This window comes from Clarias gariepinus, chromosome 20 (genome assembly GCF_024256425.1).
Source record: "Clarias gariepinus isolate MV-2021 ecotype Netherlands chromosome 20, CGAR_prim_01v2, whole genome shotgun sequence".
Lineage (NCBI taxonomy): Eukaryota > Metazoa > Chordata > Actinopteri > Siluriformes > Clariidae > Clarias > Clarias gariepinus.
In genome coordinates, this window is record NC_071119.1 from 4,496,531 (window position 1) to 4,514,769 (window position 18,239).

General features: G+C 44.8%; 1 protein-coding gene across 1 annotated transcript in view; it reads left to right on the forward strand.

The window, feature by feature from the left end:
- Nucleotides 1–18,239, forward strand: part of LOC128508160 (dynein axonemal heavy chain 6-like) — a 53,412-nt gene that overhangs the window by 23,881 nt on the left and 11,292 nt on the right. The window contains exons 46-72 of the mRNA XM_053479370.1: nucleotides 3,039–3,193; nucleotides 3,435–3,666; nucleotides 3,800–3,952; nucleotides 4,121–4,261; nucleotides 5,070–5,312; nucleotides 5,570–5,737; nucleotides 7,070–7,305; nucleotides 7,393–7,654; nucleotides 7,737–7,860; nucleotides 7,977–8,173; nucleotides 8,705–8,908; nucleotides 9,697–9,822; nucleotides 10,193–10,357; nucleotides 10,839–10,906; nucleotides 11,008–11,188; nucleotides 12,420–12,599; nucleotides 12,724–12,957; nucleotides 13,262–13,397; nucleotides 13,493–13,659; nucleotides 13,737–13,927; nucleotides 14,036–14,196; nucleotides 15,313–15,401; nucleotides 15,861–16,007; nucleotides 16,125–16,263; nucleotides 16,938–17,057; nucleotides 17,186–17,307; nucleotides 17,433–17,562. Of these exons, the coding sequence (XP_053335345.1) occupies nucleotides 3,039–3,193; nucleotides 3,435–3,666; nucleotides 3,800–3,952; nucleotides 4,121–4,261; nucleotides 5,070–5,312; nucleotides 5,570–5,737; nucleotides 7,070–7,305; nucleotides 7,393–7,654; nucleotides 7,737–7,860; nucleotides 7,977–8,173; nucleotides 8,705–8,908; nucleotides 9,697–9,822; nucleotides 10,193–10,357; nucleotides 10,839–10,906; nucleotides 11,008–11,188; nucleotides 12,420–12,599; nucleotides 12,724–12,957; nucleotides 13,262–13,397; nucleotides 13,493–13,659; nucleotides 13,737–13,927; nucleotides 14,036–14,196; nucleotides 15,313–15,401; nucleotides 15,861–16,007; nucleotides 16,125–16,263; nucleotides 16,938–17,057; nucleotides 17,186–17,307; nucleotides 17,433–17,562 (4,471 nt within the window). The remainder of the gene's footprint in view (nucleotides 1–3,038; nucleotides 3,194–3,434; nucleotides 3,667–3,799; nucleotides 3,953–4,120; nucleotides 4,262–5,069; nucleotides 5,313–5,569; nucleotides 5,738–7,069; nucleotides 7,306–7,392; nucleotides 7,655–7,736; nucleotides 7,861–7,976; nucleotides 8,174–8,704; nucleotides 8,909–9,696; nucleotides 9,823–10,192; nucleotides 10,358–10,838; nucleotides 10,907–11,007; nucleotides 11,189–12,419; nucleotides 12,600–12,723; nucleotides 12,958–13,261; nucleotides 13,398–13,492; nucleotides 13,660–13,736; nucleotides 13,928–14,035; nucleotides 14,197–15,312; nucleotides 15,402–15,860; nucleotides 16,008–16,124; nucleotides 16,264–16,937; nucleotides 17,058–17,185; nucleotides 17,308–17,432; nucleotides 17,563–18,239) is intronic.

The following is an 18,239-nucleotide window of genomic DNA, read 5'->3' on the forward strand; positions in this document are numbered from 1 at the left end:
AGGCTTTTGATCGTGTGGAATGGGAGTACTTATTTAGGGCTTTAGAAAAATTCAGTTTTGGTCCAAGTTTTATCACTTGGGTTAAAGTATTATATTCAAGCCCTGTTCTGACAAATGCTCAGCAGTCTCAACCATTCAGACTTCAGCGGGGAACTCGTCAGGGGTGTCCTCTTAGCCCATTGCTCTTTAACCTCGCCATTGAGCCACTAGCAATTGCATTTCGCAGTTGTAGGGATATATCTGGGATTTGGAGGCAGGGAGAAGAACATAAAGTTTCCCTTTATGCAGATGATCTTCTACTTTTTATATCAAATCCAATCTCCTCCCTTCCACCTGTGCTGTCATTGCTTAGTGAATTTAGCTACTTTTCAGGATATAAATTAAATTTGCGCAAAAGTGAACTTTTCCTGTTTAATAATTCAGCAGTAACAACTGGTATCAACAATTTTCCATTCAACATAGTGAAAAATCAGTTCACATATCTCGGTATTACAATCACAAGGAAACATAAACACCTTTTTAAAGAAAATTTTACTAGGTTGTTAACCCAAACTAAAAAGGACTTGGAAAAATGGTCACCACTGTCCATGTCCTTGGTGGGCCACATTAATGCCATTAAAATGAGTATTCTTCCTAAATTTTTATATCTCTTTCAGTCTGTACCTGTTTTCATTCCCAAATCTTACTTTGGTGCTTTAGACTCAATTATATCCTCTTACCTTTGGAAAGGTAAACATCCACGACTGAATAAGTCCCTACTTCAAAGATCTAAAAGAGATGGTGGCATGGCTTTGCCTAATTTTCGCTTTTACTACTGGGCAGCAAACATTCGATCTGTCATCTTTTGGGCATATTTTCATAACCAACCTAATCGGCCTGCCTGGGTGGAAATGGAGATAAAGTCAGTCAAAAACCTCTCTGTCTCTGCACTCCTTGGATCTGCACTCCCCATCCCCTCAATTAAATCTATCAATAACTCAGTTGTTAGGCATACCTTGAGAGTATGGGCTCAGTTCAGAAAGCACTGCGGTCTTCTGGGCTTCTCTCTGTCCAGTCCTATTGTCTCTAACCATCTCTTCCAACCCTCCTTACATGACTCAGTGTTTCAGGAATGGTACAACAAGGGTATCAAGCTTTGCAAAGATCTGTTTGTTGACCATAAGTTTGCATCGTTTGAGCAGCTTTCTGAAAGGTTTAACCTACCCAATTCTCATTTTTTCAGATACCTGCAAGTAAGACACTTCATTAGCTCTTCAATACCAAATTTTCCTGAAGCTCCTGATGTAAATATTCTAGATAATCTCCTCTGTTTGTCCCCGTTGCGTAAAGGCCTAATATCCACTATTTACGGTGGATTGATGGGTTTGAGTCACACCCCTTTAAGTAAAATAAAACTGCTTGGGAGAAAGATTTAAATTTGTCACTATCAGATGATACTTGGAATTCAATTCTTAAACTGGTCAACTCAACTTCCTTATGTGCTCGCCACTCTTTATTACAGTTTAAGGTTGTACACAGGGCTCATTTCTCTAAACTTAAACTTTCCCGTTTCTACCCAGGCATTGATCCTTGCTGTGATAAATGTAAAAGTGGAGAGGCGTCTCTTATTCATATGTACTGGACATGTCCGAATTTGGAAAAATTCTGGAGGGATGTTTTTAAAACCTTGTCGTACATATTGAAATGCAACCTTGAACCAGACCCTCTGATTGCTCTCTTTGGTGTCACTGGAGAGGAAGACAAGCGTCTAACTCCAGCTAAACAGCGTTTGTTATCTTTTGCGACACTCCTGGCCAGGCGTTCTCTTTTATTCAAATGGAAGGATGCCACGTCACCCACTCACGCCCAGTGGCTCAGAGATATTATGTCTTGTCTGTCCTTGGAGAAGATCCACTCCTCAATCCGTTATCCAGACTTAAAATTCCAACAGGTGTGGGGGCCCTTCCTTCGCTTTTTTCATATACATTTATAGTTTGATTCCCTTTTTTATTTAATCGTTTGTTTGTTTTCTTTTCCCTTTTTGTTGTTGTTGTACGCAAAACTAAAAAACTTCCAGCTCCAGGTTCTTTTTTCTTTGTTAGTTTCTCTCCTTCTTTGTTATGCCTCGCGTCTAGCCTTTCCTTGTACTTGTAAAGCTGGCTTGGAGCTAGGTAGGGGTGGGGTGGGTGCTATAGGGATTTAAAATTCTGTATTAAAACATTACATGTCTACCCTGTAATATCCCTGTTTTAAAATCAATAAAAATATTGTTGAAGAAGTGCACAAATTATTTCTAATTGCAGGTCGTCCTCGACTTACAAACATACGAGTTACAGATTACAGAGGATACGAAGAAAGCATTTGTAGCTGTGAACAAATCACAAAAAAGTAGCTCACGTGTGTTGTACAAAGTGAACCAGATACCAATATTTACAATTATATACATTATTTTCAGTGTCGAAGTACTGTAAATGTTTAAAAAGTTCGGTATATTCTAAGTATGTGTGCGTGTGTGTACGTGTGTGTGTGTGTGTGTGTGTGGGGAGAAATAATTCGGCCTCACCGGTTTCAATGAATCAGTCTGTGAGCACGATGATAGAAAAAGTCTGTCCTGTAAAGCTGTCCTGATGGTGAATAATTCTAATTTCGGGAAAATCCTCAACAAGACAGAGTTCACAGTCTAATATAGTGGAAAACAGCTCTGAGACAAAATGGCGTCTGGGATTCCCCTCATGATTTAAAGGCACAGAGATGACACTGTTACATTTGACATGTGAGATTCATTTTCTTAGGTGCTATTACTGTTTGTGGGGAAAGGAGACAGCGATTGGACTTGTATGCTTTACATTGTATATTCATGTCAAAGGCGTTTAAGACTCACTTTGTCGGACTTAAGAACAAATCCGACTTACGAACACACTCCCGGAACAGAACTTATTTATTAGTCAGGGACTACCTGCTTACAGTTTCCTGATCGTTTAATAACTACTTCATATCTGCTGTTATGCCGTACATAGACCTACTGTGTATATAGTCCTAATCGATTTTATCTTCTGTAGTTTGGAGCGGAGAAAGCTGACCGCGTCTACGAGGACCTGATGGACACAGAGAAAATCCGGAACATTCTGCAGGACTACCTGGATGACTACAACATCTCCTTCTCCAAAGAAACCAAGCTTGTGTTCTTCCAGGACGCCATCGAACATGTCACCAGGTAGATCATGTGACTGTAATCCATGTCCGTGTTTCAGTGGTTAATTAGTTGCTTGTTATTCCCACAACGTTTGCTCAGTTCCCCTCTAGTCCATTGTTTCCCCAGGTAAGTTCCAATCACACCTTTCAAAAAGTTTGAAAACTTTTCTGGCCACGCGTTTTAGAATCCTGAAGGTGTCCGTGTTCTCGCTGTCTGCTCTTCTGTATGGAATTCTGACGATTTGTGATGTTTTTCTTCTCAGAATCGCTCGCATGATTCGACAAGAGCGCGGTAACGCCCTGTTAGTCGGTGTGGGCGGGACAGGGAAGCAGTCTCTCACGCGATTGGGCTCTCACATGTGCGGCTACCGCTGCTTCCAGATTGAGCTCAGCCGCGGCTACAACTACGACAGTTTCCACGACGACCTGCGTAAACTCTACAAGATGGCCGGTGTCGAGGGAAAGGACATGGTGTTCCTCTTCACTGACACTCAGGTACACACAGTACTGTACACGCTTCATAAATATTCAGGTTAATTATCTGCGTATAAGAGCCAGAGACAGCCCTGTTGAAGCTGTGATGATGAACGGAGTTGCTAAACGAGCTGTTGATTGGTGATGTTCTCAGATTGTAGTGGAGGAGTTCCTGGAGGACATCAACAACATGCTGAACTCCGGTGAGGTTCCCAACCTGTTCGAGAAAGACGAGCTCGAGCAGGTGTTGGCAGCGACGCGACCCCGCGCCAAGAAGGCGGGCATCCCTGAGGGCAACCGGGACGAGGTACATGACGAACCGCGTCAAATCCTACACACTCTCTACTACACTAGCCCTTTAGTCACATGTTCGTCCTCTATTCTATATCTCACGTCTCTGTACTACGTCTCTCATCCCTTCACTCCTCCACGCTGCAGTACAGATTATAACACTGAATGTCCACCCTGTCTGCAGGTCTTCCAGTTCTTCATCTCTCGTGTACGTGAGAAACTGCATATTGTGCTGTGTATGAGTCCAGTGGGCGACGCCTTCCGTTCCCGCTGCCGCATGTTTCCCTCCCTCGTCAACTGCTGCACCATCGACTGGTTTATCCAGGTCGGTACCGCAAACCTCACACCCATCAGTTCCTCTAAATCAAAGACAACTAGGAGAACTTGTGTGTGTGTGTGTGTGTGTGTGTAGTTCATATGTGCTTATGTTGCATTTTTAGCCTCCTGGACAAACCTGTGGCTAAAATACTGTTCATGTTAATTAACTATTAACATATTTGGACAAAATTTCAAGATTTTATATAAATATACAAGTTAGAACCTGATAGAACAGATAATTAACTTCCTGTCACACTTACTTGACTGTATGAGAGCATCATATGTGTTATACAGTAGCTCTCATTCTTCTACAGACGATTTGTCCAGGCTACAGAAGCTTCAGGCTCATTTGTTTTTCTTCATGGTGTGTCAGCTTCCTACATCTAGCCATCTCTCTTTGTCTTTCTCTTCCTCTGCATTCTTCTCTTCTACACTTCCGCTTCTCCTGAGTTCAGCCAGTGTGTTAATGAGTCGCATAATGCTGCATCGCCGCAGGCTATTTATGAGAGCGTTGTGCTAATTGTTATGTAAAGTGTGTATGTGGAAAAGAAAGAGAGGTTCATACATAAAGTTGTAAAAGATAGACTAAACTCCACACCACACTAGCAACAATTTCCTGCTGCTGAGAAACTCCCCAAATCATGATGCCGCCACCACCACGCTTCACTGATACGCAGTACCTGGTTTTCACCAGATTTGAGTAAATCTAAAGATGTTTATTTTTGTCTTGTCAACCCAGTGAATCTTTTTTTCCTCATGTTCTCATAATGACTGCAATAAATCATAACCTCTCTCTCCCTCTCTCTGTGTCTCAGTGGCCCCAAGAGGCTCTCTTGTCCGTCTCCCAGACGTTCTTCCAAACAGTGGAATTTGGCAGCAAGGGCTTGATGAACTCTTTGTCTAATATGTGCGTGGAGATCCACATGAGTGTGACGGACATGGCCGAGCGCTTCTACTCAGAGCTCCGGCGCCGTTATTACACCACGCCCACTTCTTATCTGGAGCTCATTAACCTTTACCTAAGCATGCTGGGAAATAAACGGAAGCAGCTGGAGGCGGTGAGGGATATAAACACATGACACAACCTGAAAGACAAAACCCAAAACCCGAACCCACATGGGTTCAAAGCATCGTTCATAATGCTCACTGATAACAACCAGATGAACCAGGTTATCTCCTGGGATTTGACCTTATCACCTCATGCCACAGCCAGCAGTTTATAAGATCAGGTCTTGACACAAGGTTTGTATTCTAAGGTGATCATGAGTAACCCAAGAGTGTGCTGTGTGTGTGTGTGTGCTGTATGTGTATGCAGGCACGTGATCGAGTGAAAAACGGTCTGACAAAGCTGCTGGAGACCAACGAGCTGGTGGACAAGATGAAGGTGGAGCTGTCGGCCCTGGAGCCCGTGCTGCAGCAGAAATCTATCGACGTCGACGCCCTCATGGGGAAAATCGCCGTGGACCAGGAGAAAGCTGACCAGGTGTGTGTGTGTGTGAAGTGACGTGAAGTGTTAGAACTGTATAGTATGCAAGGATTAAGAGATGGATGAATCAGTTCAGGGTTATAGATCAGGTAAAATCATTCTCTTTATGATGGGGAACTGAATCACAGTCGGGGTGGAATCACATCTGTATGGATGGATAGATAATAGAATTGAAAAATCAATGACTAGAAATGGATAGACGGATCATAATGGAGCGCTGAAAAGTGAACAGTTTCAGTTCTATTGGATGGATGGGTTACAGAAATATGACAGTTTTAAAATATTGGTGAATGGATGAATAATAGAAATCTAACACTGATTTATATAGGATAAATGGATGGATGGATTGTGGAAATGTATACATTAAATAAAACTGTAAAGGTAGACTGTCTGTACATACAAAAAAAAATACACCAAAAAAAGATGAGTAATGGAATACATCAAGACGTTTTTAGTAATTTTTGTCTATTTGTTGTGCAAGCATCACGTAAAAAAATTTTTTATGGGGTTTTCACAGGTGTATTTGACTGGGATTTATAACATGGGAAGCTAAGATATGCTACTTTGAAATTTAAATGGAAAACGCTCTTATTAATCTGAAAAATTCACAAGTTCATCTCAAAATTAAACATATGGCGCTGTACATTTTACAACACGCGCCTATGAGTGTGCAATCAAACTCTATGGGAACGCGGAGTCGAATAGATGGATTAAAAATAGAACCTTTTAAAAGCTTTTGACTGGATGGACGAATGGAAGAACAGATGGATGGTGGGAATAAAACACTGTAAATTCTGTTGGATGAAAAATGGGTGGATCATAAAAATAGAAGCTTTTAAATGGATGGATGGAAGGAAAAAAAACACATTTCAGTCCTTTATGATGGATAGTTGGAGGGAAGAAACAGAACACACTGAATTCTGATGGATGGATGGTTTGTTAATCGAAAAGAAACATTTTGAACTCGAATTGATGGTGGGATGAATGGATGTTGGAAATTGAACACAGTAAATTCTACTGGATGAACAAAGAGATAAAAAAAAATTTATGTTTTAAAATCTATATGATTAATGGATAGAAGGATGGATGATGGATGGATGAAAATAAATTTCAAATCTAGACGACAGATGATTGGATGGATGAAAAAAATGGAACAGTTTGGATTTTACTGGATGGATGATTTGTGGATAGAATAGGAACATTTTGAACTCGAATTGATGGCTGGATGGCGATATAATTGGAGTTTTGAACTCTGATAAACTGTGATTGAACTCGGTTTGTTTTTGGTAAATTATTTCACAGCTTTAATTGTTGACCTTCAACCCCCAGGTCCGTAAAGTGGTGCAGGAGGACGAAGCGGTGACGAAGGAGAAAGCCAGGTTCACGCAGGCCATCGCCAGAGACGCGCAGGAAGACCTGGACAAGGCTCTGCCCGCTCTGGAAAAGGCCAACAAGGCTCTGGATTCTCTGGACAAGGCCGACATCGCCGAGCTCCGTGTGTTCACCAAACCGCCTGATCTCGTCATGACCGTCATGGAGGCAGTGTGTATCCTCCTCAACAACAAGTGGGTGCCCTGACAAATAAACCAGTGAACGGATTAATGAATGTGGTTCAGTTGTGTGTAAGTGTCCTAATTATTCCCCGTACACAGGACGGACTGGGCGAGCGCCAAGCAACTCCTCGGCGACGGGAACTTCCTGAGAAAGCTGACCGATTACGACAAAGACAACATCCGCCCGCAGCTCCTCCAAAAGCTTCAGCGCTACCTCCAGAACCCTGATTTCATCCCTGACAAGGTGGAAAAGGTGTCTAAAGCCTGTAAGTCCATGTGCATGTGGGTGATAGCCATGGACCTGTACTCCCGCGTGCTCAAAGAAGTCGCTCCTAAACGAGCGAAACTGGCCTCCGCCCAGGTGAGTCCGGTACCGTCTGTGTTCGTCCTCATGTTCCGCTTCGTTCCTTATTCTAGAAGGTTTGTTGCTTGTTCTTCATCAGGCCGAGCTGGACGCTACTACAGCGACCTTAAAGCAGAAGCAGGCCAAGCTGCAGGAGGTGGAGAACCAGGTCGCGGTTCTGCAGAAGCAGTTTAACTCCAGCCTGGAGGAGAGGGAGACCTTGGGTGAGACTCGAGAAGGGGAACGAAGATTATGTGTTCAAATGGTTTTAATAAAAAATTTACAAGTGTGTGTAAACTTGTGAGTATTTGTGTGTGTGTGTGTGTGTGTGTGTGTGTAGCTGCAAGCATGACCCTGACCACGGCACGACTAAGTCGTTCAGGGAAGCTGACTTCGGCGCTGGCTGACGAGCGCGTGCGCTGGCTGGAGAGCATCTCGCTGTTCGAGCAGGAGATCAACAACGTGGTCGGGAACGTGTTCATCGGGGCCGCATGCGTGGCATATTACGGAGCCTTTACTTCATTCTATAGACAGCTGGTACAGAGCTAACACACACATCAGAGTCTAAACTAAGTCGGGACCACGGTTTGATCTGTGTTTGACCACTAGGGGGCAATAAGCATAGCTACTTTGAAAATGTGAAAATTGTTTATTACAAAGCTAAATTAGGAACCAGGCATAGTGGTTTAGGTGATGTAGTGGTTAGCACTGTCACTTCGCACCTCCAGGGTCTGGGTTTGATTTCCAGCCAGGTTTGATTCCCGTCTCTGTGTGCATGTTCTTCCCGTGCTTGGTGGGTTACCTCCGGGTACTTAGGTTAAGCTAATTGGCATTCCCAAATTGCCAGTAGTGTGTGACTGAGTGTGTTTGAGTGTGTGTGCCCTGCGATGGATTGGCACCCTGTCCAGGGTGTACCCTGCCTTGTGCTCTAAGCTTCCTGGGATAGGCTCCAGGCTCCCCGTGACCCTGAATACAGGATAAAGCGGTATAGATGATGAGTGAGTGAGTGAGTAAATCAGGAAACAGGCTTCACTGATCAGGTGTGTGTGTGTGTGTGTGTGTGTGTAGCTGATCGAACAGTGGATCTCACGCTGTCAGGAGTTGGGGATCCCTATCAGCTCCAACTTCAGTCTGATCGGGATCCTGGGCGACGCCTATGAGATTCGGCAGTGGAACGTGGAAGGTTTGCCCCGAGACAACGTGTCCATCGAGAACGGCATCCTGGTGACCCGCGGACGCCGCTGGCCCCTTATGATCGATCCACAAGATCAGGTGACCTTCTCTAACAGCTTTATAATGAGGGCCATAAAGTGACCGCGTGTAAAGAGAATCAGTAAAACATAAAGAAATCAAATGTGTAGGATTTTATCCCAGCAGAGTAAATTATAGTCTTTATTACAGCTGCTGCGACTGCGCTTCATCTCTCTCTCTCTTTCCCTCTCCCTCTCTCCTTCTCTCTCTCTCTACTTCTCTTCCTCTCTCTCTCTCCTCCAATCCCTCCGTCTCCTCTTCCTCCTCTGGCTCCTTGTGGTTTTTGTAACACTCTCTATTCATCTCTTCTGTTTGTTAGAGTCTTGGCAGCTCCTCCGAGACCAAATTACTCTCACACACACACACACACACACACACACACACACACACACATCATTACTGCACCAGATATTTACATACTGTCCTCATCTCAGCTTGTCTCATCAGCACGCTCCGTCAGACTCACACAAAATCTGATTTTCTTTAAAGCTTGGACGGAAAACAAAAATCCTGCTGTTAAAAGTCAGAAGCATGTTTACGAACCCCTGCATGGCCAGAAGTATGTGGACACCTGACCCAGGAAAATAAGAAAAAAAACTGATAAAGATTCTGCTGGTTCTCCAAACAGTCTTTCCAAATAGATATGACTAAGATAAGATATGATTTATTAAAAACATGTTGTGGATGTTGCAGTTGCGATGTTGTAGGAAAAACAATTGTATCCGTTTGTAGTGACGTGTGTCCTCGAGTGTGAATGAAATGAACTGATGTATGTTTATGTATATTAATATTCTCGTTGTGAATTTCAGGCTAACCGCTGGATCCGCACCAAAGAGGCGCAGAACGGCCTGAAGGTCATCAAGCTGACGGACTCCGGCTTCCTGCGCACCCTCGAGAACGCTATTCGCCTGGGCACGCCCGTCCTGCTGGAAGAGGTGATGTCCTCGTCTCTCACACCTCGCTCATCGTCTCAGATTAAAACTTTAGTTTCTTTATAAACTCGAGATAAAGTCACACGGACAGTGAGACGTTCAGCACCTGAGGGTGGATTGTTTTGTTTTGAGGAATCGTCCCATCCTGCTCCCGCAAGTGCACTTTCATGTTTATCAGACAGGTGGCGCTCTAACGTGATATATCACTGACTCGAAGTGAACGTTGATGTCGAACCCGTTACCCAGAGCTGTGGAACAGATCAGTTATATTGAGTACACACTCAACGCCAACGTCTGATTATTAATGATGTGATTAAATCACTGTGTATATATGTGTGTGTGTGTGTGCGTGTGTGTGTGTGTGTGTGTGCAGCTTAAAGAGACTCTGGACCCTGCTTTGGAGCCTGTCCTACTGAAGCAGACGTTCGTCTCCGGTGGCAGGATGCTGATCCGTCTGGGAGACTCCGACATCGACTACGACAAAAACTTCCGCTTTTACATGACAACCAAGATGGCCAACCCTCACTACCTCCCTGAGGTGTGTGTGTGTGTGTGTGTGTGTGTGTGTGTGGCCACATCTGACACTGGAGACTCCTTCCATATAAACGATGAATATGGATGTGAGCGCTGCGTCACATACTGAACTCGTTATTGATTCTCCTCAGTAAACGACTTGAGTTCTGACTTTCCTGTAATAATTGAACAAATCTCTGTTTATTGACGTCAAAAATCACGTTTATCGCTCCTGGACCGACTTCCTGTTTGAGTGCGAGTGCGTCGGGGTGCCAGATCAGCTTAAAGGTTATCGGATACAGCTGCCAGCACTTGATGCCAACTTTCTATCCGGTTATAAACAGAGAGAGACACAGAGGGACACAGAGAGACACAGAGAGAGAGGACGCGTTTCTGACGTGTTGTCCTGTTTAAGTGGAACAATACTAACAGTGGTTTAAACCCTCACAGTTTGATCCTCCGCTTTAAGACACTGTTTAACTCTTTTGTATTTTCTCTCTCCGCAGGTTTGCATCAAAGTGACTATTATTAACTTCACGGTGACAAAGTCAGGACTGGAGGATCAGCTCCTCAGGTAACACACACACACACACACACACACACACGCACTTTATATTAAAGCCCCCAGTCGATGTGGATTTGTCTCCTGAGAGGACGTGCTCCGTCTCCACACAGTGACGTGGTGTGTCTGGAGCGTCCCGATCTGGAGGAGCAGAGAAACGACCTGATCGTGCGCATCAACGCCGACCGCAACCAGCTGAAAGACATCGAGGAGCGAATCCTCAGGCTGCTGTTCACCTCGCAGGGCAACATCCTGGACAACGAGGAGCTCATCAACACGCTGCAGGAGTCAAAGGTCACACAGGGGTCACGAGTAGAACAGGAGACACGTTACCGTCCTGAGGACGTCTCTCACACACACACACACACACTCAGAGAAAATGAACCTTGGTACACAGTCTTATATATATACAGTGGAACCTTGGATTACGAGTAACACGGTTTGCGAGTGTTTCGCAAGATAAGTAAAGATTTTTTATAAATTTTTACTTGAAAAACGAGCATTGTCTTGGTTTACGAGCACCGAGTATCATGTATCACGCATGCGCTTCTTGTTTTGACACCGAGCGTCACATCATCACATCTCTCTTGCGCTGTGAAATTGTGGGTAATCATCTCCCCTGCTGGGTCTTAGTGCTCGTCTGTCACTGGTATAATCAACATCCGTGCACACGTGTACTGTTTACTATAACACTGTAACCACGTGTGTGAAAAGCATATTTTATTTTGCGTTTGTAAGCGTGTGTGTACAGCGCGCGTGTACTGTTAATTATATTAGACTTGTGTGCGCCCGTGTAAAGCAAATGCAAGTCTCATTAGAGGTTAAAGATACATTTTTTCTCTCCCCCTCTGTATTAGCCTGTTGAGTGAGTGCACACGCGTAATTTGACACTATGCTTCGTCACTCACACCAGCACACACACACACACTCGCCTTTACAGCCCCCTTTCCACCCTCTCTTCCCCTCGGCTTCCCACACACATACAGACGCACACTTTCTGCCTTACACAAAACCTCTGTGATTAGCGATGTTCCTTGCAAATATTTTCATAAAACAGTTTTTCCGCTAATGTGTGTAAAGTGTAGCAAAGTGAAGGTTAAAGTAAAGAAAAGTAAAGTGAAGGTTAATTTGTTTTATTTTTTCTTTATATTTTGTATTTATTATTTTTTAATGTATTTATTTTTTTGGGCGGTGGAACGAGTAATTTGAGTTTACATTATTTCTTATGGGAAAATAAAACTTGGTTTAAGAGTGTTTTGGAAGCCCGCTTCCGGAACGAATTATGCTCGTAACCCAAGGTTCCACTGTATATACTTTGAGCAGAAGTAAGTGCCCCCTCTCCTCTGATTCGCTCACATCAACATCCATCCTAATTAGGAAGAAACGAAACTGCAAAGAGATTCAGGGCCGAGCCAACACACACGCACACACACACACACACACACACACACACACACACACACTGCTGAAACACCCTGACCTACTCTTCCTGTGTGTGTGTGTGTGTGTGTGTGTGTGTGTGCAGGTGACATCTGAGGCGATCAAATCGCGTCTGGAAGAAGCCGAAGCCACAGAGCTGATGATAAACGCGGCCAGAGAGAAATATCGTTCCGTGGCCACGCGCGGCTCTGTCATGTATTTCGTCATCGCCAGTCTGTCCGAGATCGACCCCATGTACCAGTTCTCATTAAAGTATTTCAAACAGGTGACACACACACACACACACACATCTTTACATTCCATCCAAGGACTTTGAATGTCTTATTCGTATTTAATAGAACGTTACTGTATATAATGTGTATGTGTGTGTGTGTGTGTTTTACTGTCAGCTGTTTAACAGCACCATCGAGACGTCTCCGAAGCACGGCGATCTCCTGGTGCGCTTGCAGATTCTGCTGGACTGCACGCTGCTGAGCTCCTACACCAACGTCTCCCGAGGTCTCTTCGAGCAGCACAAGACCATCTACAGCTTCATGTTGTGTGTAGAGATCATGATGCAGAGGGAGGAGATCTCACCGCAAGAGTGGTTCTGCTTCCTCCGTGGAGCGGGAGGCATGGACAGGGTGTGTGTGTGTGTGTGTGTCATAAATGAGACGTGACTGTGTGTTAATCGCTACATTAACAAGCGAAGCTGCTTGCTATTTTCACCCCCCCGTCCTCAGGGTCTCTCTCTCACACACACACACACACACACACACACTTGACTTGAGTTTTACAGTCATCACTGATCCCAGACCTCAGCCGTCTGTCACTTCCACTTCCTGTTCTGCCATTTCCTGTTTCTAGCCTCAGGCGCTTTCCTGTTTAATTTCACTCACCTGGATTCTGATGGTGTTTATCTGTATGTGTGTGTGTGTGTGTGTGTAGGAGACTCCGGAAAAGCCGAGTGTCCCCTGGTTGTCCGACTCCACGTGGACGACGTGTTGTGACCTGGAGAAAAAGCTGCCCTGCTTTAAAGGCATTAAAGATGACATCGTGTCTGCACCCGTCTGCGTTCAGCTGGGTACACGCCCTCATTATCTGTGTGTGTGTGTGTGTGTGTGTCTGTGTTTCAGTTCTTATAAGTTTTAAACACTGTTAATTTCTCTGGTCTCTCAGGATCCTTGGAGGTGTCGGTGAACCCAGAGCTGTGGCATGACGGCGAGACGGACCTCGCCACCACGGAGCCGTCCTCCGACCAGCAGCCTGAGGTCAAAGGTCGCTGGAACGAGTGTCTCGGAGCTTTTCAAAAACTCGTCCTGATTAAGAGCTTCTGCGAAGAAAAGGTTTATTATCTTTACTATTCTGATATCAGGTGTGGTTTAACGCGGCGGGTCGCTAACTCGCGCTCTCTTCCCTTAAGGTCGTCCTCGCCGTGACCGAGTTCGTCATCGTCAGCCTGGGCCAGCCGTTTGTAGAGAACCCGCCCGTGGATCTGGCCACCCTGTACGCGGACATGTCTCCGTCCACGCCGCTCATCTTCATCCTCAGCACCGGGTCCGATCCCATGGGGGCGTTCCAGAGATTCGCCAAGGAGCGAGGATGCCTGGAGAGGTCAGAGGGAACCCGCTGCACCGGGAACACACACGCAGCCAGAATGAGCCGGAAATTAGTTAGTGGAGGGAATAAACAAGATATTACATTGTGTGTGTGTGTGTTTAGAGTGGAGTCCATCTCTCTGGGTCAGGGTCAAGGCCCGATAGCGGAGGAGATGATCAGCAGAGCTCTGAAGAACGGGAACTGGATCTTCTTGCAGAACTGCCACCTCGCCGTCTCCTGGATGCTCAACATGGAGGAAATCATCAAAAAGCTGTCTGAGCCTGGTGTGTGTGTGTGTGTGTGTGTGTGAGTACACTATGTTGCCCAAAGTAGTCACTCACCCATCCAAATTATTGATTTCTGGTGTTCCGTTAACTTCCATGGTTACAGGTGTATAAAATCAAGCAACCAGGCACTCAGACGCTTCTACACACTCAGGAGCTCAGTGAATTCCAGCAAGGTACAGTGATAGGATGCGACCTGTGCAGTGTTTACAGTCGTAAAATTTCCTCGCTACTAAATATTCCACAGTCAACTGTTAGTGGTATTATAACGAAGTGGAAGCGATTGGGAACGACAGGCACTCTGAAGTGGTAGACCATGTAAAATCACAGGGTGGGGTCATCAGGTGCTGAGACTCGTAGTGCACAGAGGTACCCAACGTTCTGCAGACTCAATACCTTATGATGTCAATACCTTATGATGTCGATACCTTATGATGTCGATACCTTATGATGTCAATACCTTATGATGTCAATACCTTATGATGTCGATACCTTATGATGTCGATACCTTATGATGTCGATACCTTATGATGTCGGCTTGTTTTTTCAGCCGTTGGGCCTCGGCCCCTTAGTTCCAGAAAGGAACCCTTAAAGCTTTGGTATACAAAGACATTTTGGACAATTTCATGCTCCCAACTTAGTGGGAACAGTTTGGAGACGGCCCCTTCCTGTTCCAACACGACTGCGCACCAGTGCACAACGCGAGGTCACTAAAGACATGGATGAGTGAGTTTGGCGGGAAGAATTTGACTGTCCTTCACAGAGAACGCCTTTGACATGAATTAGAGCGGAGACTGCGAGCCAGGCCTTCTCATCTGAGCTCAGAAATGTGCTGCTGGAAGAATCGCCAAAAATTCCCATAAACACACGTCTAAACCTTGTGGAAAGCCTTCACAGAGGAGTTGAAGCTGTTATAGCTGCAAAGGGGGTGGAGCCAACATCATATTAAACCCTATTGATGAAGAATTGGATGTTTCTCAAGTTCATATGATGTGAAGGCAGACGAGCCAATACTTTTGGCGACATAGTGTAACTCGTACTCTTTTTAAAGATCACTGCTGCTTCCTGATTGTCTGATTGTCAGTGTACTGAGATCTGATTGGTCGGTTTTTGCAGGTGTTAAAATTCAAGAGAACTTCAGGCTGTTCCTCAGCTCCATGCCTACAGACGTCTTCCCAGTCACCGTGCTCCAAAACTCAGTCAAGGTAACACACACACATACACACACACACACACACACACACACACACACACACACACACACACACACCATCTGACTGCACTGGGAAGGTGATAATATGGTATGGTGTAACATATGTAATTACTACACACACACACACACACACACACACACACACACAATTACTCCTTCACATTGAAAAAGTGACAGTGTAGACGTTTGGCCCAGAACAGCTGAGTGTAAAAGCATTTAAATGAAAATGTCCATCTCAATGATTAAACTGTCACATCTGACACACTTAGTGTGTGTGTGTGTGTGTGTGTGTGTGTGTGCTTTATTAATGAGTGAACTTTAAAGAGTAAACCCTGTAGTGTTTCTTCTTCATGTCAGTTCCATCAGTCCCCTCCCCCTGTAACAGAGCCAGGTTTAGCATGTACACCGTGGGTGCCAATAGTTTTGCAATTGACCGAGCGTACGCCACCAGGTGACTAACGAGCCGCCGAAGGGCCTCCGCGCCAACGTGCGCCGCGCTTTCACCGAAATCACCGACGACTTCTTTGAGTCTCACATCCTGGGTAGGAAGTGGAGGAAGATCATCTTCGGGATGTGTTTCTTCCACGCCATCGTTCAGGTCAGAGCCCACACACACACACACACACTTATAGTCATTCTTATAATTATAATAATATGAATCATTAGTTAATCCTAGATGAGTTATTAGTGTGTATGTGTGTATGTGTGTGTGTAGGAGAGGAAGAAGTTCGGGCCTCTGGGCTGGAACATCCGATACGAGTTTAACGACAGTGACAGGGAGTGCGCTCTCCTCAACCTGAAGCTCTACTGCCAGGCAGGACACATCCCCTGGGATGACCTCATCTACACCACCGGTGTGTGTGTGTGTGTGTGTGTGTGAGTGTGTGTGTGTGTTTTATGCGGCGAAGCAAAACCCAAACCGGTGTCCCAGGATATAAAACGCACAATAAATACGGACGAGTCTTTAATGAGATGAAAAGTCGCTGACCGACTCGACTTGACCTTGTTAAATATATTTATATGACAAAATTAACAGGCACCCTTGAAGAATACTGTGTTAAAAAAATTTAAAAACATCGTCTAAGAACTTTATCGTCGTCTATGATCGTTTTTTGTTTCACAGTGAAATGAATCTGAGGTAAATTCGTTCTGTCATCCGACAACGTGTGTAAAACCAAAGAGCTTTCACCTGAAGTGAGAATAAAAAGCTTTTGATCTGCACAGAATGTGGAACCACTACAATATATATGTAGATCTCTGATCTGACGTTTGCAAAACAATACCTGAGTTTTACCTGGAATCGTATGTTCGGGGTCCGAGACTAATTTCAGCTCCTTTTTATGAAGGGTGCCAATACTTTTGGAGCCGACTATATATCTAGTGTCTGTCACATCACAGAGTGTAAAACATGATTAGTGTAACTGCAGGTTCAAGTTTCATGTCTCATTAATCACTGGGAAGGTGACCATTACTGATACTCGTGTGTATGTGTGTGTGTGTGTGTGTGTGTGTGTGTGTGTGTGTTTAGGAGAGATTACATATGGAGGAAGAGTAACAGACTCTTGGGATCAGCGCTGTTTGCGCACTGTTCTCAAACGGTTCTTCGCACCATTGACTCTGGAGGAAGGGTACAGGTACTCATCATCAGGTACATACACACACACACACACACACACTCACACACTCCTTTATTATATTTAATTACTAAAAATTAATTATTTATGGATTATAATAAATATAATAATAGTCGCACGCTGTCTCGTCTCTCATACGCAGGCATCTACTTCGCTCCGGAGTCCGACAGCCTGAGTGAATATAACGGCTACATCGAGAATCTCCCGATCATCGACGACCCCGAGATCTTCGGCATGCACGAGAACGCTAACCTGGCCTTCCAGGTGAGACACAATGTTACACAAACACTAACACACACTGCAAGATACCACCACAATACTAGATTTACACAACACGCCGTCACACGCACAGACTCACACCTGCTGTCGTGTTTGTTTTGTTTCCACAGAGACAGGAGACGTCCACTCTGATCAACACCATCCTGGAGTTACAGCCGCGCTCCTCAGCAGCCGCTGGAGGGAAGAGCAATGACGAGGTGGTGCAAGAACTCGCCGACTCCATCCTGGGCAAGATTCCAGGTGAGTGTCGAGTACACCATCTGCCATTAACTACACCAAGTACACCATCCACCATTAACTACACCAACTACACCATCTGCCATCAACTACACCATCTGCCATAAACTACACCAACTAGACCATCTGCCATCAACTACACCATCCACCATCTACTACACCATCTGCCATAAACTACACCAACTACACCATCTGCCATAAACTATACCAACTGCACCATCCGCCATAAACTGCACCAACTACACCATTCGCCATAAACTACACCGACTACACCATCCGCCATAACTACATCACTACCCCTTTCGCCATGAACTACCCCAACTACACCATCTGCCATAAACTGCACGAACTAGACCACCCGCCCTTAACTACACCAACTACACCATCCGCCATAAACTACACCAACTACAACACCCGCCATCAACTACACCAACTACACCATCCGCCATAAACTATACCAACTACACCATTCACCATAAACTATACCAACTATTCAATTCAATTCAATTTTATTTGTATAGCGCTTTTAGCAATTTTCATTGCCGCAAAGCAGCTTTACATAGTCAAAAGAATTATTTAGGTTTGTATGAAATGTGAATTTGTATGAATCAAAATGGTCAGTTTGTCCCTGGTGAGCAAGCCGAGGGCGACAGTGGCAAGGAAAAACTCCCTGAGATGGT